We start from the raw sequence: 25,316 nt of genomic DNA, 5'->3' as shown, positions 1-25,316 counted from the left end.
TTAAATTAAAGCTAATGTAATCTACTTTATTATGTAAAAAAAAATTTCGGACTTTATTTTGTCTTCACGGTGAAAATGGCTACCAAATGCTATTATTGTGTGAAAATTCTCAATTTTATTTTTTACATTTTTAACTTTATAATGCTATAACTTATTGAAAAGTGTATTGATCAATATAATTTTTTTATGGGAAATACTATTTTTTAATAATCCCTTTTTCATTCGACATACTTTATCTTAATCAGGATATTAATAAGGAACTAGCAGTTTATGAAGCTTTTGGAATAATCCACCAGTTTTTTAAAATTAAACACTATCTAAAGATTTGCATCGAAGCGTTTTTTTTTTATAGTGATTTTAATCACTGTCAGATATCATTATACTTGATCCAACTATGCCACGTCACCACTGTGCCGCGACCCCCTTGTGCTGGGTTTTTTTTAATTGTATAGAAAATCTTAAAAAAAATCTAGTAATTTAAAAATTATGATCTGATGACAACTCTACTTGAGCTACTTTAGCTAGTAATTTACTAAGAAAAAGAGTAACTAAATCAACATTTCTCAATTTAAAAAAATTCTATTTCTTTGTATAACTATATAAAATTTTTATAAATTAAAGATTATAATTATATAGTAGCCTTAGACTGTACTAACTTATGGTAGTGTGCTTTAGCGACGGTGTGGGCAACCTGAAGTAATGTGGAACAGAGCAGTTCCAGAATATCCATAATATGCTGATTATAGACAGAAAATAAAAGATGGTAACCAAAGTTTATTAAAGGTTATTTAAATCTAAAAGACTTTGATAGGTACGAAGTATATTTTATTATACTTGGTTATTGTTACCAAGTGTAATTTGTTATTATTATTTGATGTCTACTTAATGTATATGTAATTAAAAGCAACTAAGAAAAATTATTTTTTAACTCTAACCGTTATTGAATTTTCCTTCAAATATTTCTTTACAGCCAGTAAAATAGTAAAAAGTTACAGCATGAGCTACAGGAAATATTGTTTTGTCTGGACACATAAATATAGTTTTTGTTAAACCAGTAGTCAAATGAAACTTTTTGATTTTATGATATACTTGTAACATTTGATTAACAATGAACATCATTGCCCAGCGCTTTGAAAGGTGAGATGGTGCCCGACTGTAAATAAACAATATTAATTTGAATCATTTTTACTAGAATCATTAAATTTTATACAAAAAAAAAAATTACTCACATATCTCCAGAACATATACGAAAATACATCATCATGACATCAATAAATTTTTTTTGAAAATCATTATATCTTTCTGCTTTTACACTTTTTTTTGTAGTATCAAATTTATCATACGCATTTAAAAGATATCTAAGATCAACACAAATCTAAAAAATGTTTGATCATTAATTAACTTAATTTAATAATTGTAATAAAATGTAGTATTTACCTAGCATTTAAAATTAGGTAAATAATGAGATTTCAAAAAAAAAAAAAATGCTAGCACAATGGGGTTGTGACACAGTATGGACGTGGCAGAGTTGAGACAAGTATAGATGATATCTGACAATGAATATAATCACTATCATAAGAAATATATCGATACAAATCTGTATATAGTGCTTAATTTTAAGAAATTGGTGTATTATTCTAAAAGCAAAAATATCTTTCATTTTTTGTTTTTCTGAAATTTGCACATAGATAATAGGTCTTCGATACACATTTCTTTTTTTTGAAGTTCTAGTACATCAAATAAGCTTTATTTTAACATATGTTTAGAAAATGCAGTATTTCCAGAAAATTTTCAAAATTTAAGTTAAAAAAGTTGAGTTTTTTAAAAGTTTTATTTTGAATTCCGCTCTGTGAGCTGGTTAAGTGTTAGATTTTCAAAAAAGGTTATCAAATGAAAGGAAAATATTTAAAGTTTCAATATATAAAAAAATGATTTTGTTTCATTCGTTTTTTTTAAAGTTATGGCAATTTTTAGAAAAGAATGTCAAAATTTAACGATTTTAAAAATTATAATTTTTTGAGGGATTTCTACTATTTACGGGCAGAAAGGGAATTTTTTTTAATTTTTGAGGATAATATCTTCAACTAGATACAATTTGTGATTTTTTGACGTACCGTTGAGAAAAATTGATCCAGTGAAAGCTGAGAAAAAGTAGTGACAGATACAAAAAAAAAAAACAAAAAACAACTTGGTAAAATTAATACCTTCTCAGCCTCGCATCAAAGCTAAAATAATCTCTAGTTATTGATTAAAATAATTTTTTTTTTTTATAATTTTGTCAATTCAAAAGTGCATAGTATTAAATAAATAGATATATAGCATTATAATGTAACTCATAAACATCTTTATAAGTATTTTGAACTGTTTAGAAACAGAGACAACATGTTATAATAATTACAATTTATAAAAAATCACTAAAAATATTCTTACATAACCGCAAAAAAAATATTTTTATTAATAAGATATGGCATTATACAAGTAATTATTTGATAGTTATAAGTTGCTAAGTTGGTAAGGAAAATATTAAATATACAATCAACTTGAGGGTATAATATTTTCATTGTGTGAAATTCATTTCACTTAGTTTAAAAAATATACTCACAATCATATGTGTATGTACAAGGATGTTAAAGTGGGTTTATGATGCCTTTCATTGGTTTAGTTTAATTAAATTGATACTTAAAAGAGAAAATACTAATTTACTTAGGATTTAAGGGAGGATTTTCATACGTTTTTTTTATATTTAATCTGAATTAAAAATTGGTTTTTAAGAATAAATGTCTTTTAAGTCCTATAAATTTTCTATAAAATATAGGTTGCTTAGAAAGGTTATCAAATAGCATAAGTATTTGGTACCCTGATTTAAAGTATAGGCTTTATAGATATTAGTATAGGCCCTAGTAAACCTATACTGATGAAAAAGAATGTAACTAATTAGTAACAATTCTTGTATTGTAATAAAATAATTTATGAAACATAGAAAATCTATTAAACTATGATAATTTTTATTTCATACAATGTATGAAATTTTAATTTAGATAAAATATGTCATATTTTAACTAAATTTTATTTTATTGTGTCAATGCTAAGTTTGAATAGTTATGATATAAAATAATATACCGTATTGGTGAGTGGGATCATCCAATTTTCATTGTCAGATGATTGTAAATATTTCACAATATTTTGTAAAATTGCAAGTTGTCCCTTAAAAGCATCATCATATCTTTGTTCTTCAATTGCTTTTAAGACACTTTAAACAAAAACATAATTATTTTAATAACTTTGCAAAAATTATAAATGGATGTTCCGTGTAAAATAAATAATCTTCTTTTTTTCTTATATTTTTTTATAATTTTAATACAAAAATAAGATTGCTGCTTTTGCTGTTTAATACATCAAATAATATGTATGGTGATTCTTTAAGTACGTTTCACAAAATATACTCAAATAACTAGAGCTAGTCATTATTTTATTATTTAACAATAATGGTTTTTTGTTGAGCTGTTTTACATGAAAAATTAATTTTCTTCTACTAACTGTTATACCATAAGCTTGTATCAACTTTTAATTCTCTAATAGCAACCCAAATTTTTGTAATATCTTTAAATTTATTCATTAAAAAAATTTATTTTTTAATTTTATTATTTTAAAGTATTTAAACCAAATATTTCCATTTTAAATAAACACTATATAAAATGTAATATATACAAAATACTTAAAAATTTATAAAAAAAAGGGCATTTCATCACATAAACTTACAGTGATATTGGGCAGGTACAGAACAAAAGTAATGATTTACAGGATGTTCATTTTCATAGTATTAACAAATTAAAATATGCTCAGTATTAACCGTTTTATGATTACCTGATAAGTACATTAAATGCTTTTTTTTAATAGGGACAAAACCCCATCATTTGGAAGAGGAAAACTCTTTAAATGACTATAATTATTTTGTTTTTATTGATTTACATTAAACTATTGTAAAAAATCAGATATTACTTACTTTAAATGCAATACAATTTCACTTTCAAAATCTAATTCATTTTCCTCGGAGATTCTTTGTAAATTAGCAATACTATTTTTTTCATTCCATTTTTTAGATGAATTATTTCGCAATGAAAAAAAATTCTGTAAGACAAAAATAAAAAATAAAATAAAATTACATATTTTAATTACAGATTTACAATATGTGTAAATTTACCGCTAACTCAAAACCATTTTCGTTATTGTAAAATCTATTTGTCTGAAAGAAAAAATAACATATGATTAAAAACTTTCACATAAAGGTATTAATTGAATAAATATTACCGACAAAACATAATCTTTAGTGTACATTTTTAATCAGTCCAATTATTTTTATTAAAACTTGATGATTCTAAATCACACAAAATTATTTTTTGACAAAATTATAATATTCAAACAGTTAAAGGTTTATACATGAATAAATATACGAAATATACAAAATCAAGTAATAAAAGAAAATGTGTGAATAATACTATGTTTTTAAAAAATTAATATAACTGAAGGAGTAATAATATTTAATACCGACTACCGGTAATACACATATATAGATAATAAACTATTATTTATTAGTTTATTATCTAAATCTGTGCGGTATTACCACCGACTATATGATATATTATCTATTCTGTCGTAATACTATTTACAATGGTTGAGAATGATAAGAGATATCATTATTCTTATAAATATTAATGCCAACATATTATGTTGACATATTTTCTTCTTTTTCGCCATTATCAAATCTACAAAAGTTGATTAGCCACGGGAGCAAAAGTGCAATTGTCCCCTGGGGCAATAAAAATAATTAACAGCAATTTGAATTTTAAAATATAATAGGTATTTATAACTTTCAGGGTGTTATAAACACTTATTTTGATAATTTTTAAAGCGAACAGAGCCGGCACAATTGTGCCTCCTGAGCTGTAGATATTCCAGTCTTCGCTGCCCAATTACTTGGGGTAGTATAAACCTCCACTATACATGATCTTCCACATCATCAATACACACACCAGCAGTCCTCATATCACCCCCAATTATATCCAACCACTTCGTTTTAGGTCTTCCTTCAACATTAATTTTCATAACGATTCTTATAGCTTCCGATTTCTCTCTCCTCAGATATGACCAAATTATTTAAATATGGTTATGTTGGCATATTTAATAATTATAACTAATTTTAAAGTTAGTTTTTAAAACCTCGTAAAATCAAAAACATATCTCAATGCAGTTACATTTCCGGGGTTTTTATGATGGGATTTTATATAAATTAAAAAATTTTTTACCTCCCCACAATTGTATATGTATATGCATTATATGTAATCTCTCTCTTTCTATCTCTATCTGTTTCTCTCTCTCCCTATATATATATATATATATATATAGCGCACCTCATGCATATATATATATTTTAAGAGGAAAAAAAATATCTTTGTCATTTAATTATTTGAACTGGGAGGATATATTCTACTTCGATTTCTGCCCTCCTGGTACAGGGGTCCGTAAAGCCTGATGGATTATTAAGGTAGAGACTTAAATCTAATTATGATGCACTTCAAGGCAAAACATTTTCTATACTAGATTTTTTTATAAGATGGTGATGTATGAAAGTGAGTAAAAAATTTTCTGAGGGAGCTAAATTCTTCTTGTCTTTCCCTATTTTGCGCCCCTATAGTTATTTATTAAAACGTGCAATCAAATAAATTGTATGGGAGAAATTCTCAAGAATACATTTATGAGTTTTTTATATTAATTGTTGAATAAACATAGGTAAAAAGTATTCTTATACACATACAGTTTTTTATTCCATCTACGCAATCATTTATTTTTTTAGCATATTAGAATAATTTCTAAAGTAATTAAAAAGCTATTTGCAATTACCAGTAGACAGATTCACTTTTTTCAAATTTAATCCGCAGTTGTGTGAATGTGTCAATACGAATACGATTGGGAAATGAGAAAAATGTGGAGGCTCAAATAAATTTTGAAGAAAGGATTGTGTTCAATGTGAAGCCTAACATTTGAAGGAAGAGGAAGCGTTCTTAGTTTTGTTCGGCGAGCTTGGTTACTTGCGAGGTACGACATGTTGTCGACCGAGTTATGCAAGTCGCCTGTTCAAAAGAGCTAAATCCTAGATCATCCAAAAATATATATACTTAAGCATAGACATTTAAGACAAATTAGAAACTTAGCAGCGAATGTTTTAACGCTTACTGTTAGTAGCGAATTTTGTTTTTAATAGTCCGTATATACAATAAAATAATTTTTTTTTTCAATATTGAATATTTTTTATGAAAAATACTTAGTTGAAAAATAGTGTGTTAATAAAAACCTCGTTCTCCCTATCTATATGCCTATTTTTAAACTAAAGATTATTATTATGAAAAATAGGTAGCGCATTCGTTGTTGGTAAAAACAAACGCAATCACTGAGTATAATTCAGTGATTAAACATGGTTTTTGGTGGGAGGCAAAAACAACACCAGCCGAGAAATCGTAAGCCGGCGATGTACGCGACACGCGGTTCAGCTGTAGTTAAGTCTTGTGCGTTACACGGTTTATTGTAATTGAGTGGACAATCTTGACAGCGTATTTTTAATCGTGTGTAAAATTAACCTGTGCGTTTTGGTTATTTCGGTAAAATGATTGGTTGAAGATTAAGATTTGATTTGTGTACAAACGTTTAAAATCCATCCGCCATTATGGCAATGTATGAAAAAAGCGAACTGTTGTCAGGTATGTTTGGTTAGTTAAAAATATTGGATTGGGTAAATAAGTAAAATAAAAAATTAGAGGGTTGTATAGAAATGTAAATAATATCTGAATAGGGCAATTTTTGTCATCAGCTAGGTCTAATTTCAATATGTTTTACTATTAATAGAAATATTTTATTTCATTTTCTACATCTTTTTACTTTTAAATTGTATTGTGATATATTCTTTATTTTTGCAATTTTATCTGATTCAAATTTGAAAAAATAACTTGTTTAAAAGTTGGTGTTTTTTTTAATTGTTCTATCTGTAATTGATGTTTAGATTCTGGTCAATATATTATTGTTTAAAAATAAAATGTGTTATTAAACTTCAAAAATGACATGTAATACTTAAAAATAATTTAAGTGTGTTAGTTTAAGTGAAGTCTTTCTTTTTTTTTCTTTCTTTCATTATCTAATTGTAATCTTCAGTGACATTCTTTTAATATGCAAATTATCTTAGGGTTGAGTTAAATTTGAATATAAAAGAAAATCGTGACTACTATTTCGGTAGATATTTAAATTTAAATATTAAAATAATGAGTAAACTAGGGATATTAATAAACAAACATTTTACTGAAGGTTTGGCAAAATCGTTTTAAGTCTTAATAATGAAATATGTCTTTTTACTTTTTAAATAGCAGCTTGAGAAAAACTATTATAATTTAACTTTCCTAAAAAGAGAAGGATTTTTCTCTCAGAGATCTAATAGCTAAAATAATTTGAATATTAGAAAAAATTCATAATTATATATTAAACTTATGATAATATAAATTTATTTTGATATATAATATTATTTTATTTGTATAACTTTTTCATAGTTAATTAATTTAATAGTTATCCCTCTTCTCTATAATCTAGTTAATTTATTTGAAACTGTACATAAATTAAATTTTTCCTCCTCTAAAAATTATTTTTATGTAATATAATTTTGCTAAATTTCTTGGATGACTAAGTGATAAACTGTGAGGAGCTTATCCCCTCAGCCCTCTTTCACTCTACCCTTTACATAGCCTATATATTGCATTATCATATTAATCTTGTGAGTTAATTTGTCTAAAGTTTCAAATGGAATTGCATTATTTACAGAAAAAAGTCTAATTATTAGAGTTTTTAACCTTTATAATTTTATCCCAAAAAACAAGTATTTTAGTTATAAACTTTCAATATTAAGAATCATTAAACATATTATGTTTATTCAGAAAATGTCATCTGTATTATTTTGTGGGGTTTTACTTATGAACATAAATAATATTTTGAAAAACTATGCTTATTTCAAATTGATTTTGTTTTTAATAAGAATATTCAATCTATATCAATAGAAATAATAAATTGGCTACTATCCAATAATGAAAATTTCGTAAAATATCAATATTTGTAAACTAATTACATCCAAAAAAAATTTCTTTGATTTGCGCCTAACCTATCCAGTAATGTATCCTTTGCAGAAATTTTACAATTTTATGAAACCATTATTTTTGTGTAGAGATGTCAGGGATATACAAATAGGGTCATCCTAAAGCCGTGGCGAGCAGAATCCACGCCCCTGACCCCGCGTTTTAAACATCATGTTTGGGGCTCGCGCTATTGTATTTAAAAAATGGTTTAGGCCCCGCACATTATAGTTACGGCCTTAGTTTACATAGTAGAGTTAGTTTACGTTAGAATGAAAATTTAGTTAAGAATATAAGTCGAATTAAATTGTATTTAGAATGTGCATTTATGTTTGAATGTTGAACTTGTACTAATACAATTTTAACCATTTCATATTTCGATTATACATTTAAATTAAAAATAATCTAAATTGTTTTTGAAAAAGCCGATATCTTATTTGTGGTTTATTTGATTTGGCTTTTAATTCATCATCTCTTCAAAAATAATGCAAATTAGTAATAATTATTAGTTTTATATCTTATTTTTTGTAACTAATCTACACCTTCAATAAAATACTATAATTATTATTATTATCAATATGTTTTGTGAAAATTATTTTATTTGGAGACATTTTTTTTTCAAATTACATTCAACATATTCCGTTTTATTGTTATTTTCATAACTACTTATTCGTTATGATATTGAATGTGATTATAATCACAATCGATAATTTATAAAGGCAATATTTTCCATTTATAAATAAAATTTGAGAATAAAATAATATTTCACTGCAGTGAGATTTATTATTGTTTATTATCTGTGTTAAACTCAAATTATCTTGTTAAGGATTGGAGCAATGGTGTTAGTTGTAAGAATTTTTTTATACAACATATACCATTTTGAAGATTATACTTAGAAGTAATGGATTAATTGGACTTTATTTATAAACAAGCTGACTTAAATTAATGATTAACCAAGACAATGTGTTTTGTAATGTAGCGAGTACACATACCTGTTAGATTTTTAAAAGATGGTTTGTTGGCTGGTGCTTACTTCCGCGACTAGTTTTGTATAACGAAATTCACATAATATTTTATTTTCTGAAATTATTCGTCATTACTGCCAGTAATACAATAAATTACTTGCAGGTTGTTTTATTTCGCATAAATAAAAATTACTTTTTATACATTACTTATTTGGATACCTCGGTTGATATAATTAAGTTAATTTTTGGTATAATTGATGTTTATGAGTTTCAAATATTAAATAACAAATTTTAAAATAACAATTCTAAGAGTTCATGAAATGGTATTTCATTAAATATGACGAAGAGAAAAAATATATTTTTGAGTACATCTTATAAAAAGAAAACAGTGATTTTTTTTTTAAATTTATGATAATGCATACATTTTTATTAGATGTATTTCTGAATAGATCGAGGAAGTTTTATTGGAATCGTCTGTGGTTCACAATCAAATTACCAATAATGGTTAAAAAATTTAGATTTTCTAGGACAAAATTTTTATGGAAACGGAACATATGAGATAATGTTTTGAAAAGTGCACAATTAATTAATTATATGTTGACCTTACGCTATCCTATAAATTTTATATTTAACACTATTGTTAGGCATAATTGTTATTATAGTGAAGCAGGCAACAATTTTGAAAAGAAAAATCAAATTTCTTATAGTCGTCATACTTACACAAAGTATTTTGCGAATTGTGTAATATATATTTTATAAACTTCTATTATTGTTATAATAATATATGTTAAAGTATGTTAAGAAAAGATCTATAGAAATATTTTCATAACCTTATGAAAACAATCAATAATTATAACAGCTTCCTGTTTTTTATTTACGAACGCCTAGAAAAGCCCTTGACAAAAGTTAGAGTAAATTCATTACGAGTATAAAAAAATTGATGAACATGTTGTCGATATCAAGCTGTTTCACGTATTCTTCTATCAGGATATTTCAATATTATTTGGCTAAGATTTTTAATTTGTACAAATGAGTCATACACTTTTATTATTTATTTATTAGTCATTTAATTAAAAGATTTTGGAATCAACATCATTCTCCGAAGTCGAAAGTATTGTGCCAAAAATTCAGTGAATAATAGTCGTGACTCGAGAATTCATTATGATAGCTTGAACATGATATCTTTTGCCAAACACTTTTTCATGTTAAGCATCACAGTATTCGTCTCACGTTCACACAAGACTCCAGTGCAATTCAATCCGGTTTAACGCATTCTTTGGTGTAGGTCGACGGATAAACATAAAATGTGTGATATATTTGCAAAAGCAGGTCGTGATAGTATGGAATTAAATTTGTCAATTTACGCGGCAGTCAAAATTATTGTATATTGTTTTTAGTTCAATACGTTATTGTGTAAATAACAAATGTATTAGTGAGTTGTTGAACACAAATATATTATGCACACCAACCAAATATCAAAAAAAAAGTCCNCAATTTACGCGGCAGTCAAAATTATTGTATATTGTTTTTAGTTCAATACGTTATTGTGTAAATAACAAATGTATTAGTGAGTTATTGAACACAAATATATTATGCACACCAACCAAATATCAAAAAAAAAAAAGTCTGTGTTGAATCATTGGCATAACATTCGATCCGAATATGCAAGTAATTATTACATTAGTTGTACTCAAAAAGTCACGTGTGAGCATCTACATGTGTTTGCATTTTATGAGACGGGGCTACTTTCACTGTACGAAGGAGAGCTCGGCGAAGATGTTTTACGGCCGTAGATTGTTCAACACTCATAGTATTATGCTAAGCAATATTCGTATACTAACGGTAATAAATTACTATTTAGTGTAGAAATCGCCACACTAAGATCTCTACTAGTATTATTATTATTGATAGCTAAGAACAAGTTGAAAGTTTCTAAGTTTGTTATCGAACAAAATATTAATTAGTAATTTTGACGTAAACATTTCAAGTAAAATTAAACAACTCGTATGTGAATTTGAACTCGGGTAATATTCAATTTATAATGCTATTTATCAAGTATAAATTATTCTGAGAAAAATTTTGTTCTACGATCACTTTAACCTTGACTATGGGTATTCCCATTTATATGTACGTCCAAAGTGAATAGTTTATTATAATAGCATTGATTTAAAAATATACCTTATTGTAAAATCGTCATGTCAACATTAAGTCATTATCTTAGAATAAACCAGTCAAACTTTGATGTATTGATTAAATCATTATATATTATATCTTGTGATAATATTGTCGAAAACAATTACCAAAGACAAAGAGAAGTGAAGTAATACGTGTTAGGTTATCCAGGGCTCGAACCTAGACAGTTGGGTACAAAGAATTGACAATTTGATTTGTTAAGTTAGTTTATTTTAATGTATTAGTAAACGAGCAATTTGTATTTTATTGCAAATTATTAGTACAAATTAAGAGCGTAATGAGTTCCGTATTTTTTTTTATTCGTGTCCTCAGTTTGTAAAGCATGATTTCCTATTAACAGTTTCTCAGTATTTACATTGACATCTGGTACCCTTATTGTAAAAACTGTGACGTCCCCCTTACGACTTTAAAATAACCGTATTTCATTAGATTTGATATGTTGTCTTGTATAAATGATTATCTAGCCAATATTCTTCACGATTTATAGGGTAGACCTAACATGATAGAGGTCACTGAGTTCTATTGACATATAAATTCTTTTTCATTTTATTTGATTTATAAACTCGTTTTGTAAGTAGCCTTATAGGTTACTGAAAATTAAAGTTAAATAGATTTCTTTAATATTATTAACTCTCTAAGTAGTACTAAAATCCATATTATGCCATTTAAAAATTGTAATTGTAGTAAAAGTTAAAACTGTTAAATTATAATAATTCATTTCAAAAATGGTAAAAATTAATTTACCTCGAATATATTTTTAGGATTGTGTAGATATGTAATTGAAGTTTGTACAAAATCGATTAAATTTCAAATTGAATTTGTATATGTATTAACTGGATAATATGTATAATTTAAATTAATAGTTATTTTCTATGTTGACGATAAAAAATATTTTAACAAGGGCGTACTATTATTATTGTGAATATGTTAACGTTGATATTCAAAATTATATTAGTTAGAATGGTTGTACACATAATATCAATATTTAACTGTTTTAAAAATAACATTAACTTTAACTAATAAACTGAAAAATCTTTTTTTTTCAAGATAAGATAGACTAATTTATAGAAAATTGTATATTATTTATATGGAATAAACTAAAGTAATTGTGTTAATCATAGTTAATTTCTGTGAAAAATTAAAAAATAATAATCATTATAGTATTGCTATTCTTATAGACACATTTATGTTGAATATATAGAAGACTGTGCAACTTTTTAATAACAACGAGGACTCTCTTAATGTTTACATAAACAATTCATTATCCATTATAAAATTCGTTTGTTCGAGTACATTGCCTTATCATGTGTAATGTCTACATCTATATAATCCTTTTGCACGTTGCATAATGTACACTGGAGTTTTTCCCTCGAGTTCCCATCCGACATATCCGGTGCCACAAAGATGTTTTTTGTTTACGTATTTCCAACTAGTAAAAGTTTAACAGTTCAGTGGAAGTTATTTCTCGTCTGTAGTGCAGCCAGTTAGGAACCGAATTAATGTTTACTTGATCATATAAGATGTGACAGTAGAATATTTAAGTGTCCGGGAAGGTCTTCGTAGTCACATTTTATTTGTTTCAGCTAAAGTAGTTACGCAACATATTAGTATATGAGATGTTTTACATCGACCAGTCACACTATGCACACTTACTTTCTTTCGTATTATATTCAAAATGTCACGAATCGAAACCTAATCAAGTTTCCCAGAGTATAAACCTTCCTAATGTACCCAAATGGAGGTTATTACAATTTAAACGATATGGAGTTACATTACCGTTTAAAAATTACAATTAGATAAAACTGTTTTAAAACACTAAGACTTTCACGTTTCAGTCGTGGTAATGATTATAAAAGTTAATTGAAATTTCGCTTCTCGACAAATGTAAAGAATTGTATGAACAAAACAAGTATTTTGTGCGTAAAAAATAAATCGATTGGTGTTTTTTTAGGCGTATATCCTTTTATTTAAGGACATTTATAAGTCACAGTTTGGACAGTTTCCTTTAGGACAATATTAAGTCGTGTAGGATAATGCCGATAATTTATTATGAACTCGCCGGAAAGGCGTCTTACCCATCCTTGAACTTCACGGACTAAACCTACCAAATGAAAATCGTTCACACGTAACGTCCCATTACAATTATTATCATTAATGTTGTTGTTATAATATTCTTTCGCCATGTCATGATCAAACGTCTCTTAAAAAACATACCCATTTCTTTTTGTGTCGTTAAAGTGAAGAGGTATGTTGCACGATGTGACTTCCTGGGCAGTTCACTGAGGGCGCAACAACGTCCTATCCGTTTATGAAATCATTGTGATGATAATTATTACATGAAACACCACATACTAATATAGGTCCAACGACCTGCGTATGCATTAGTAATAATGATAATAAAGGAGTGTTTATGACCCAACGGCAACATATTACAGAAGTAACATTAGTGAAGCAGTAGGTGTATTTGGACTTTTTCGCAAACTGCCACATTACACAACTTAATATTAATTATTTTATTATTTAATTGCTCTCATTGATATTTATCAGATATGTAACATTGTGAAACACGTTTTTATATTTATTATTACTATTGACTGTAGGTCATGTGTAGTATTCAAAATATTGAACTGGTTGCATCGGTTTCTTCAGTCGCGAAAGTTACGTCTGTCTACCTGACATATCGACCCCAAAGCCTAAGGCGACTTGTGCTGCATGCGCCTGTTACACAGATAACTTGTTATACAGCTCATTATTATCACAATTTAATAAAAACGACATTTCGATAATATATTTTTCAACAGTTACATCGAACAAATCTACAGAAATTTCACTTCCGATTTTTAATTAAATTAAAAGATTTTATTACCTAGAAGTTGCATAATATTATTTTGAAGATTTTAATAAAATTTCGTGTCAATAAGCCATGTAAACTACTCTTGTAATTGAAACTAGATTTTGTAGTTATTTATCATAATTAATCGATTAATTTATAGTTAACGATATATTACGATGTTCAGTATTATCAATTTGGTATAAGCTTAAATACATTTAATTATACATTATTTATAAATAAAATGTCAACATAAAATTCTGCGCGTCATTTAAGTCGTTAAGATAACTCATGAAGTTTGAACTGTTCGTCCAAAGTAATTAAAAACAATAAATTCTATTGAAATAATCAAAAATGTATGTATTATTCTATGAAAAATGATGAAAAATATGGAGGCTGAGTTCAAAAGATACTGTTTTAATATAATCAAAACTAATGGACAATAGCTTAAGTTACAGTTAGCTAAATGATATAGAATAATTGATAAACTGAATGAAGTTTAAATATTTGATTGTTTAAAAAAAACTTGAATACACTTTATAGTTTTGTTTGATATTAGTATGAGTAAAATATACATAAAAAATAAAAATGTTCTAAAGATTAAAAAGTAATGCTAACTATTTATTTATACGTTATCAAGTTTTAGAATGTAAACATTGTGTCTATGATAATACCCGTATCACCTTGATTACTATTAATTATTTGATTTCATTAGTTACGTAGATCTAAGTGAGTGATTAAATTAATTATATATATTTTAAAGTAATCGTTAGAAATATTTATTGTACGAGTTTTGAATTAAGCTACACATTCGTGTTTTTTGTAATTGACACCAATAAATATATTGGTCAGTATATATTCTCATAAGTTAAATAGAGTCTTTAAATGCAAAAACAATTTGATTACCATCAATGCACTTAGGTTTTAGATAAAAATTAAAATAAAATAGAGTAGTATGTGATGTATTTATAAATCTCAAGTTAAAAAAATAATTTTATAAAATAATTAGTAGGATTTCTAACGTTATCTAAAATATGTAAAATGTGGTGTTGATGTTCAGAGGTATTTCCTTTTCCTGTGATAAGATTTGTTATATTGTCCTATAAATCTATATAAATCGTAGACGTCACATTATTCACCCACATATACTTTTTATGATAATTTTTTCATACAATATGTAAATTTTTGCATTAAAGTGGTTCATTTTTAAACAATGTAACGCACTTAATTTTTCTATTATAAAACAAATTTAATGATGAAAGTTCATAGTAATTGTTCTATTTAATGTGACGTTAGTTTTTATTGTAGTTTTTAATGATGCTGCTGGTGTTGTGACTACGCTGCTATACCATGTATAATGGTACTTTACATGACACATGTTTTTTAATATCCTCATCGTATTGACCTTCTTGCATACGAGACCAACAGTGAGATAACGTTTATTTTTATGCTGGCACTTATATGTTTAACAATAACACTATACGTGTAGCAGATATTGTAGAGGCGTGGGTGGTACTTATGTTTAATGAGGTTTGCTACAGGAGGACGAACATTTTGATGACTTAAATTTAAATTAAATATCAGTGTCTATTGGTATCGAAGAATTTGTTTGAGGCTTTTGCTTTTTCTTCATAGACCGACTTCAATAGTAATGTTTTACCGTTGTGCGATTTGAATAATTCTTCTTCTTTTTTTTAATGACTTATGTCGTCTTATATACTTCGGTAATTATTTATTATGGCTTTCCTCTGGGTAAACCCACTGTTCCTGGCTGGGGTATTGTAACAAATGAATAGTAATATTACTGTTATTATTACATGAGTTCTACTAGATACTACAAATCTGTTGGAGCCATAAACTACACCTCAAGGCTTTAATAATATTGCAGTGTACATGATCTTAGATCAAAAACAAGTTTGGCGTTTTTTTTTGTACATTAATTAGTCAAGTTAGTAAAACTTTATGTTCCCACTAAAGTCGCATAAAAGGAGCTAAAAAACGTTAATATTCAATTTAAACTGTTTATAGTAATTAATAAATCATAAATTGTGCTAAAATAAATATTAAATTTATAAAAAATAAAAAATCGTTGCTAATTTTCTATGCATTATTTTTCAATTTATGTTGGTAATTTGTACATGGTGTTTAACGTATACGATAAAGTATGACCAAATACATCGACGATTAGCCGTTGGCATAACAGAAACTTGCTCTTATAACCATAGAATTATATGTATGCTTGCCTAAAACCAATATGCATTCCATATTTTATTTAGAATGCTAAGAAAAAGTAACCACTTATTGTGTTATAATAGTCTGAATAACCGGTAGTTTGTTAAATTAGACTTGCAAAAAATAAAATTAGTGTACCCGTGTTCAAATAAATTCAAGAGAAATGAACCAAGTTGATGCTATTTATGGGCGTTTGTTTGTTTTCTAGTTACTTATGCAAGCTCAAAAAATGTATTAACATTAAAGAAGAATTTTTAACAGCCGACAGCTGTTAATAGGTTACTTTTGGTATCTACTAAATAAATAATCATGTAACGTTAATATTATATATTTTTTTTTTTACAAAAACGGCTATAATTTTCAGTAACGAAGGATGAACTTGAAATTACCCTTATTCTAAAATATAGTAAAATGTTTTGTATTATTATGTAAACATATATTTTTATTTTATGTAAATTGGTGATAGAAAATAAATGCTTAAAATGTTTGTTAAAAAACGTTTCAGACGTTTCAAGGTAAATATAAAATTGCAAGTAAAATATTTAGTGTGTCAACTAATACTCAATAGTACTTATTATTAGATATATTTAAGTTTTTTTTTACTTACATTTCCTTTTATAATATTATCTTAACAAATTGATGATAATGTAAAAATTTTAATGAATTAAAAATGTTCAAAGTTTTTATTCATTTTTAATGAAACATGTTTTTATACTAACAAAAAATTACTTTCTAAATCATTTAATTCTAATAAAAAATGTTTTACACATATTTAGTTGTACAGAATAAATTTAAATAGATTCTTTTACAACTTTCTATTTTAACGGTGAATTATTAATTAGTATAACCCAATTAATCTAGCATAAATTTAATTAATATTAAAACTAATTCGATGTTGATCTACTTCATCTTCGTGCCTGCATTGGCAATTTTACATTCTCCAAATTGTTGTGTAACTTATAACTTAATTGTATAATTTTCTCTGGGAATCACTTCTGTAAATGAAGAGTAAAAAATCAATAAGATAGCCATTTTTCAATATTTTAATTTGCTATATTCTTGATTTATAAAATAATTAAACATATATCTTTTGGAAATTTAGGATAAAATTTACATGTATCAAATAAGCCTAAAGATACTTATTTATAGTTGAATTAATAAAAAACGTTAGTTTCTTAATCGTCAAAAAATTAATTTTTACTTGAAATGTAAAAATGTAAAATACTATGTGGTTAGTGTATTGAGACGTTATGGAAAATTAAAATCATAACTATAACATAGGAAGTCTACTTAATTGTACTTTCGTTTATTAAATGTGCGTAACGTCATTGAAGCGTTTGTAATCTTTTAGTGAGCTCAAACAATATAAATTAGACACTTTTTTTTATTGAAATTAGAGTTAGGACTAATGTTTGTTTTTATTTTGACTTCTAGCTGATTGTGCTGGATCGAAATGAGCACGTTTTAAAGTCGTGTGTGTATGACTAATACTTAAATTATAACCCTAGGCATATTTTTACTTATCAATGTTTTTGTATTTTATTGAACTAACCGTTTACCTTATGAAAATTATTTCTTACACAGTGATAGAAGAAGGAGCTAAATCATAATTAAAGTACATACAGATCAATGATATTTTATAGAATTAAAAGTTAATTTGACAAATATTCAATCTTGATGTAGTACGCAGTATGACATACCATATTTTAATGATATCTTAGACAATTATTATTGAAACTATTCGAAAAGATAAGACTATCCAGTTTTTGTTTACACCTATCATTTTTTAATTGCGTTCAGAATAATTCTTGTTAAATTAAGCGTAAAAAAATATGACAATTAATAATTAATTAATATAAAAACTTTTATCTGAGTGACGTGAAAATAATTTAATTTTAAAATGCATATATTTTTATAGATGTATTAAGGCAATATTTGATTTAAGTTTAAGCGTTTAACTTAAATTATACGGAAATATATAAGGTTTGAAAATATGATTAGAATTTTATCGACCAAACGCAGTAAACCATTTTGCTGATGAATACTTTGTAAGGAATGTTTAAACGTTATTTATTTTTCGCGTTCTCACGAAATACTTAAATTTCCTATTAATCTCTAATGCATTTGGGTGTGGCTACAAACATTATATTTTTGAAAATTCTTAGGTTCCATTATTTCAAATACAAAAAAGAATAATGTCAATAAAGCTATTTAGTAATGGCCAATCAAAAAATAAATATTCGTTTACAATTACATAATAAACTCAAGGAATTTGTTATTTATCGAGTAGTAAAGTGAAAAATAGAAGTTGTAAAAATATTGCCACAATATTAAATAGTTGAAACTATAAAGTTATTTTGAAATATTATTTACTATTTAAATAATACTACGCTATTTGAGCGGTTAATCGATAAAAATGTTTAATTTTGGAGTAAATATTGTTAAATAATTTAAATGATTCAAAGTTGTTAAAAAAGTTGTATAACTCATTCTATGTATTATCAATCTAATTTGTATTCACATTATGGTAAATTATTTTTACTGTAATTTTTTCGATTCTAATTTCAATTACTTAACGAGTAGATGTCTTTTAAATGGTATATTATATTCTCATTGCATAATTTAAATTATCTTATTTTATGCATATTTAAATGATTAATGCATATATTTAAAGTTGTTATGAATACTTAAAACAAATTTTTTTAAATACTAAGTGTAAGTTTAAAGATATACATATCCTGTATACCTAGTTATGAAAACTTGGTTACAAATGATATTTTTTTCAAGTTTTTCTTATGAAATATTTAAAAATGGTCATCGTCCTGGAAAATAATGATTACACTTAATGAAAATACTATTTGTGTTGTAATAACAAATATAATTATTTTGAATGGACAATCAGTAACTATATCCAATTAAGATTCACGACAGCTTCTGTTTCGGCAGATTTGTTAACTGTTTGTAATTGTTAGTTTAGAGTCAGGCTGGCATTCCAAGACTTATCATGATCTATGCGGAGTGTTCACGCAGCAATAATATTAATAACGTGGTATTATTATTTTCAATTAGATCAGATATCACTGAAGACGCCTGCATAAGTCCACAGTCTATCCGCTTGGTTGTACTTTAAAAGCAAGTGTAATAATTATATTTTATTATTGTTCAGCACTACACGAGTTATTGCCCCCCGCACGCGACGCTGCGGTCTATGATCATTTTTAGAATGTTTTTGTTCTTATTTCGGGTTGTTATATCGTGTTGAAGGTTTGAATGACTAATGAGTGTATTCGTTTGTTAAAATAGTTGGGATTAATTTAGGGGTTAATTATATAGTGTCTAATGGTTAGAACATGCCAGTTACATTATGTTAAGTATTTTTACTAACACAACCCTCCTATAGTTTTTGTATGATAACACTTTCGAAAATTCTGTTGAAAGATCTTATATCTGTTACGTGTTATTGAGTATAAATGATTTGTTCTTGGTAAACATATGATTTATCGGTTTTCTTTAAACGTTTTTAAGATTTATAAACATGTGTATGGAATTCCTGGATCTATGATATTGGTATGCGAGACGAACTGGAGAAATTTTGAAAAAAGTAAAATAAAAGCATTGTACTTACAGTTATTGAGCTACATATAGGACAATAATAATAATTATTATTTATGATGTTAATGAACCGAAAGCAGTGAAAGTATGGCCTTAAAAATAAAATAAGCAGGCTCGCTACTTTAAGTAAAATGGGAAATAATGTTATACTAGATCATGTTTATATCACCAATTCTATTCCAGAAACAAAGGAAACCCTTTTTTGTATACATTTTAAAAATAAATATTAATATTATTAACATTAATTTCATAATATATCTAAAGGAAATTTTTTTTAGGGATCGTATTAGGCCTAGCCTAGTTGGTAAAAACGTATGTTTCAGCGCATGGGGTCTCGGGTTCGATCCTTTAGGTGACAACGAGAGTTTTCTTGTGATTTTCTCATTGGTGGTGTCTGGTCTCTGGTGAATAATACCAGTCCCATCCATCATCGACCTAGCCAAGAACCATCTTTACTATCTAATATGCGAAAGAAGATACCCTCTGTAGCATTTAAGTTCGGGAAATAGAAAAATATAAAACTGATTCATCAATTATCTAAAGGTGATGTTTTCTTGCAGTTGTTGAAAAATTATAATAACTATAAGTCTGTTTGTAAATCATATAAGTACCAAATTGCCCATAAAAAATAGTAAAATATTATGTTTTCTCCTAAGTAGTATGTGAGAAGGTGATACTATTTTAGATGCCAACCGTGTATGCTGTTTAATTGTTTAACACCTAGAAAATAAACGAGTACTAATACTTTTTTAAATCTAAAAATTTATAAAACTTTTTGATTGTTCTTATATTAATTACGAAACCCTATTTTGAATGTCTCTTCAATAAAATACCACTTGAATAAAATTTGTGTTGGTTATCATATTATTCATAATGTTACTTGATTTTAGCTGATAAAATATAATAACTGTTTTTATTTACAGATATTTTAATATATTTACAAACAGTTTTGGCCGGTGAACAGTTGTCAGAAAGAGCTGAAGTACAACGCATTCGACTTATTACTAAACTTTCTTTCAGAGAAAAGTCACCGTCACAAGGTCCTTATTTAGAAATGAATGGACGATCTAAAGGTAATTATTGTGATGCACGTTATGTACTTTATATATACAATTGTATTCTTGGAATAATTTTTAAGTTTTAATGAAGAATAATTCTTCATTATTATGGCATTTATAACATGAGTCTATCGTATTTTAACAGAACTTTCACTTGGATCGACAAATATTAGTATAGTTTGCCAATAAAAATTGATTTATAAGTAATTTTTTGGAAAACTACGAGCCGCCCTTAATTTGGTTTTTAAACTGGCAACTTCATGGTTGTCGGTATTATTATGCACTACTCAAGGTAATACCTTGATGTGATATAAAATTTATAATGAAATCAGAGAGACGCCTCTTACGCCGTACTTTTTATACTTAAATAAAATGTTTTTCATTGTATTAAATACAATTAAGTAATGTAATGACGTTTCAATATTGTTCAGCAAAAGTTTATGCTAAATTATTATTTATTATTATTGGTAGCTCTATATTTTATTTTACCAATTATAAATGGATCACGGAAGTCATTTTCCACTACATTTACTAATAATGCCATACATCTATCATAATATAAAGTCATTATTAATGGATTTAGCGTTTAACTGAGGAGTCATTGATTAAATAAATAACAACTCGGTTCTAAGAAGTTTGTACGACTTGACTTTTGAAGAAAAATATTCATTTTGCCAATGGAGTATGAATTTGTATAGCTCACATAATACTTATTTAAAATAATTACTATACTAGTATTCTTGACCTTCAAGCTGTATATTTTGTAAATGGATTTGACGCTATGAGAAAATATTTGAAAATAAATTTATTCAGTGCTATGTAGCATTATATCCATAAACCATCAACATATATGCATTCATATTTTACTTTATAAATAGTTCCAAAATTTAAAAACTTTTTGAAATCTCTTTTTATTTTTGTAATTTAGGTCTTATAATGAAATCAAATAGTTTTGCTTGTCTTCATCAACAAGTAGCTTATGAAGAACTCTGTGCGGATGACCAGCCTATTTATAACAATGTGCCGTACGAGGATGAAGATTTATTAGATAATTATGAATCGTTCAGTGTGGGTAATGGACGAGGATATATTAGGACAGATTCCAAATCGATTAGCAATAGTTCCAAAAGACACAGTGGTGAGTCAACAACAGGCGATGATTCCTCATTGGGATCTTCGCGGTGTACGCTTAGCAAATCTGTCAGCCTAAGTAGCAGATCTACTAGCGATTCTTCCGAGAGTTCAAAGAGCGAAGTAATATTCGTGTCAGCCAATGCAGTCAAATACTCGGCCAGTAAATACGGTGTACTTTTAAAACGTGACAAAATATTATTCGTTGATCATACTAAAAAATATTGGGCCGCTGTGTTAGCGTCTACTATGTATGTGTATCACGGCGAAAAAGAATTAAAGCCTTGTCAAGTCATACATCTTGAAGGGTACACGGCGAGAGATGCGAACGTCGGTTCTATAACTAATAAAAAAGACTGTGTATTGGAGCTTGTATGCCCAGGGAAAAAGACTTATCAAGTAATATTTGAATAGAAAATATGTTTATCTTTTATTGACTTAATTTCAAAATAAAAATTTTTTTTTATTAGATTTCTTTTTAAAAGTTCAAATTTAATAAATAAATATGTTATTTAAATGTTAACTATAATTTTATTGTTATTATTTTTTTACAGTTCATAACTCAAAATTCAAAAGATATGATATCTTGGGTTGAAGCTATTAATAATTCTAGTAGTAAGCTATCCATCTCAGAATCTCTGATTCAATCCTCTTCTCCTATATTCTTTAAACACGAACAGGTTTTATTACCTAATCGTCAACTGCCTAATCCTCCTACAGAATCAGCCCTTGAAACCCAAGATTTTTGTTACGATAAACCAAATCCAATTATAAGGCCGGTTCATTTGTATGCTAACTCTAACAGTGTAGATGAGGTAGATATGGATTCCATATATCAATTTATTGATGAGTCTAAACACAGTGGGCCGAAAATTAGCCTAGACAATAATCAGTCCATAAATGGGTCTTATGTATGTTATTGAATTTAAAATTACATCATGGATTAATTTTTAATTTTGTTTTAGACACAAAATGATTTATGTAATGACAAAGATGATTCATATTACAATGTCCCAAACAATAAACCTGTAGAATGTGATGTAGTGGAGCAAGAACAAAATAATAACATTTATGATGAATACTACACTGAAAAAGAAATTTGCTACGATATAGTGACTAGTATGTGTAATTATTATTGTATTTATGTAAGAAAAAAGTACAAATTTAATACATTTAAATTAGTAAATAAATAAACAATATTTATTTTGATTTTATTTTAATTCTGGTTTGTACTTTTTCATTATTATTTTTTTTTAATAGTTATGCATACGTATTATGACATTTATTTCTTAATACATACATATATTTTGTTTTTTTTAATATAAATATTATTAAACTGTATAAGTGTATGAAATTTTTTAAGGCTGATTTCATTTTGATAATCTTAATGAATATAACTAAATTGATGAATTTTTTTAGGGGAATGTGAAGTGGCACCTGATCCTGTATTGGGAGTTCAAGAGATTATTCAGAAAATTGAAGGAATAAATAATAAAAAGCAAATATCTCCCTTGCTCAGACGAAAATCGCCACCTAAGGGCAATAATATTGTGAGAAATTCTACTTGCGCCAATGAATTATATGAGCCAAATAAAATTATGAAAAATATGTCAACAAATTTAATAATTACACAAGCTTATAGGCAATCTCGTTAAATTGACTGAAATATTATAATCACATTTATTTGAGTGACCATAGTTTGTGTAATGAATTATATTGTTACATTGCTATTCAACTGTTATTTTTCAATAATTTAATAGCGTTTAAAATTTTGTACCTATTGGTTTTAAATCAAAATTTTTACACCATATTTTTTCTAATTTTATTTAATATTATGTTTATGGATTAATGTTATAAAATCCGCTCAATTTATTGTTTTTAGTCCTTTTGTAATTATTTTGAAACAAAATTGGGATTTATTATTACTATTAACGCTTGTGTAATAGCTATAAGTTCATATTAGAATTTTTTTACTGTTTAATTATTTTTTTTGTATATTGTAAAACCACATTTTTGTTTCTAGTCCATAGATTTTAATGAACTAATGTCTTGTATATTGTAACTTTATATTTGTTTCTTTTTATTGGTCTTTTATTATTTAAACACAATTAATGATAAAAATTTATTTTTTTTATTTTATATTAATGTAAGACAAGTATTTGTTTGATTCATTAAATTAGTTTTCAATATAATTATGTAAAATATAATTATAAGACATTAATAAACCAATTTTTTCAATAATTTTCTGAAATTAAATTTTTATAAAACACATTTCCTAAACTGTAATATCAAATTTATTATAACATAGGAAGAAATTGAAAGTGGAATATTTAATTTCATATATTAAGCTTGTCATTAAAATTTTTTTTATGAAGTTTTAAAATAAAAGTAATGGAATTAATGAAAATAATTTTATTTATAATTTTAAAAGAACTAAGAGTTTTTTATTTTAATAAAATTAATTACATTAAGAAATATTTAAAATGTTTAATTTACTAGTGTCAATCCATGTCAAATCCTATAGAAGTTGTTGCATAACACCTCATTTTTTTCTTAAATTTTCAGGGTTTATTCTTTATGCTATATTTATTTTAAAAAAATTTTTTTTTTTGTTTTTTTTTTATGATGATTGTTTTTAACAATTTTCTTTCAATTAAATTAATATTGAATAATCTGTGTTTTTTAACGTTCTGGCTATTTTTAAGATTTTATACATTGAAATGGCCATACAAATGGAAAGATAATAAAAAAAAAAAATTGTTTTAATCTGTATATAGCATAAATCCTGAAAATTTAAGAAAAAAAGGAGATGATCATTACACATAACTCAATAGTTATGTAAAACTTTTATTTAATTTTAGATTATTACTTAAATTAAAATTTTTAATTTCACATTAATATATTTCTATTATGTGGTAAAAAATTGGCCAATTTTATCAAAATTGTTTACATTTTGTACTATAAAAATATGGATTTGCATAAGGTGCCATTGAAATTTTTTATTTATTTTTCTTCTACTGTACAATTGCTAAAATTTACTTATCAGCTTTTGAAATAAAGCCACACATTTTATTGCTGGCAAATTAAAAGTTTTATAAAAAAAGAAATTTTTAATAATAATAAATAATTTGCT

The 25,316-nt window shown here is 26.1% G+C and overlaps 2 protein-coding genes across 4 annotated transcripts in view; one reads left to right on the top strand and one right to left on the bottom strand.

Annotated features, from left to right (window-relative positions):
- The window catches only part of LOC126900176 (PCI domain-containing protein 2), a 7,081-nt gene extending 2,489 nt beyond the window's left edge, over positions 1 to 4,592 (bottom strand). Inside the window, exons 1-6 of the mRNA XM_050675663.1 lie at positions 4,309 to 4,592; positions 4,202 to 4,243; positions 4,004 to 4,128; positions 3,121 to 3,250; positions 1,230 to 1,375; positions 936 to 1,153 (exon numbers count right to left, since the gene is read on the bottom strand). Of these exons, the coding sequence (XP_050531620.1) occupies positions 936 to 1,153; positions 1,230 to 1,375; positions 3,121 to 3,250; positions 4,004 to 4,128; positions 4,202 to 4,243; positions 4,309 to 4,335 (688 nt within the window). The 5' untranslated portion in view covers positions 4,336 to 4,592. The remainder of the gene's footprint in view (positions 1 to 935; positions 1,154 to 1,229; positions 1,376 to 3,120; positions 3,251 to 4,003; positions 4,129 to 4,201; positions 4,244 to 4,308) is intronic.
- A 1,939-nt stretch (positions 4,593 to 6,531) lies between these two features.
- Positions 6,532 to 24,351, top strand: LOC126902923 (uncharacterized). 3 transcript variants are annotated; one of them, XM_050680651.1, is made up of 7 exons: positions 6,532 to 6,752; positions 20,273 to 20,537; positions 20,918 to 21,067; positions 21,981 to 22,582; positions 22,738 to 23,094; positions 23,149 to 23,302; positions 23,603 to 24,351. In XM_050680651.1, exons 3-7 carry the CDS (start codon positions 21,049 to 21,051, stop codon positions 23,836 to 23,838), a joined length of 1,368 nt encoding a protein of 455 aa, XP_050536608.1. In that variant the 5' UTR covers positions 6,532 to 6,752; positions 20,273 to 20,537; positions 20,918 to 21,048; the 3' UTR covers positions 23,839 to 24,351. The 3 variants fall into 3 exon arrangements, with proteins under 3 accessions (XP_050536608.1, XP_050536610.1, XP_050536607.1); XM_050680653.1 differs by lacking the exon at positions 20,273 to 20,537 and adding an exon at positions 19,355 to 19,514; XM_050680650.1 differs by lacking the exon at positions 20,273 to 20,537.
- Positions 24,352 to 25,316: the final 965 nt, after the last annotated feature.

This window comes from Daktulosphaira vitifoliae, unplaced genomic scaffold (genome assembly GCF_025091365.1).
Source record: "Daktulosphaira vitifoliae isolate Bord-2020 unplaced genomic scaffold, ASM2509136v1 Scaffold_3, whole genome shotgun sequence".
In the NCBI taxonomy this organism is placed as follows: Eukaryota; Metazoa; Arthropoda; class Insecta; order Hemiptera; family Phylloxeridae; genus Daktulosphaira; species Daktulosphaira vitifoliae.
Note: the sequence above shows the minus strand (reverse complement) of the source record. Positions and strands in the feature narration are given on the sequence as shown.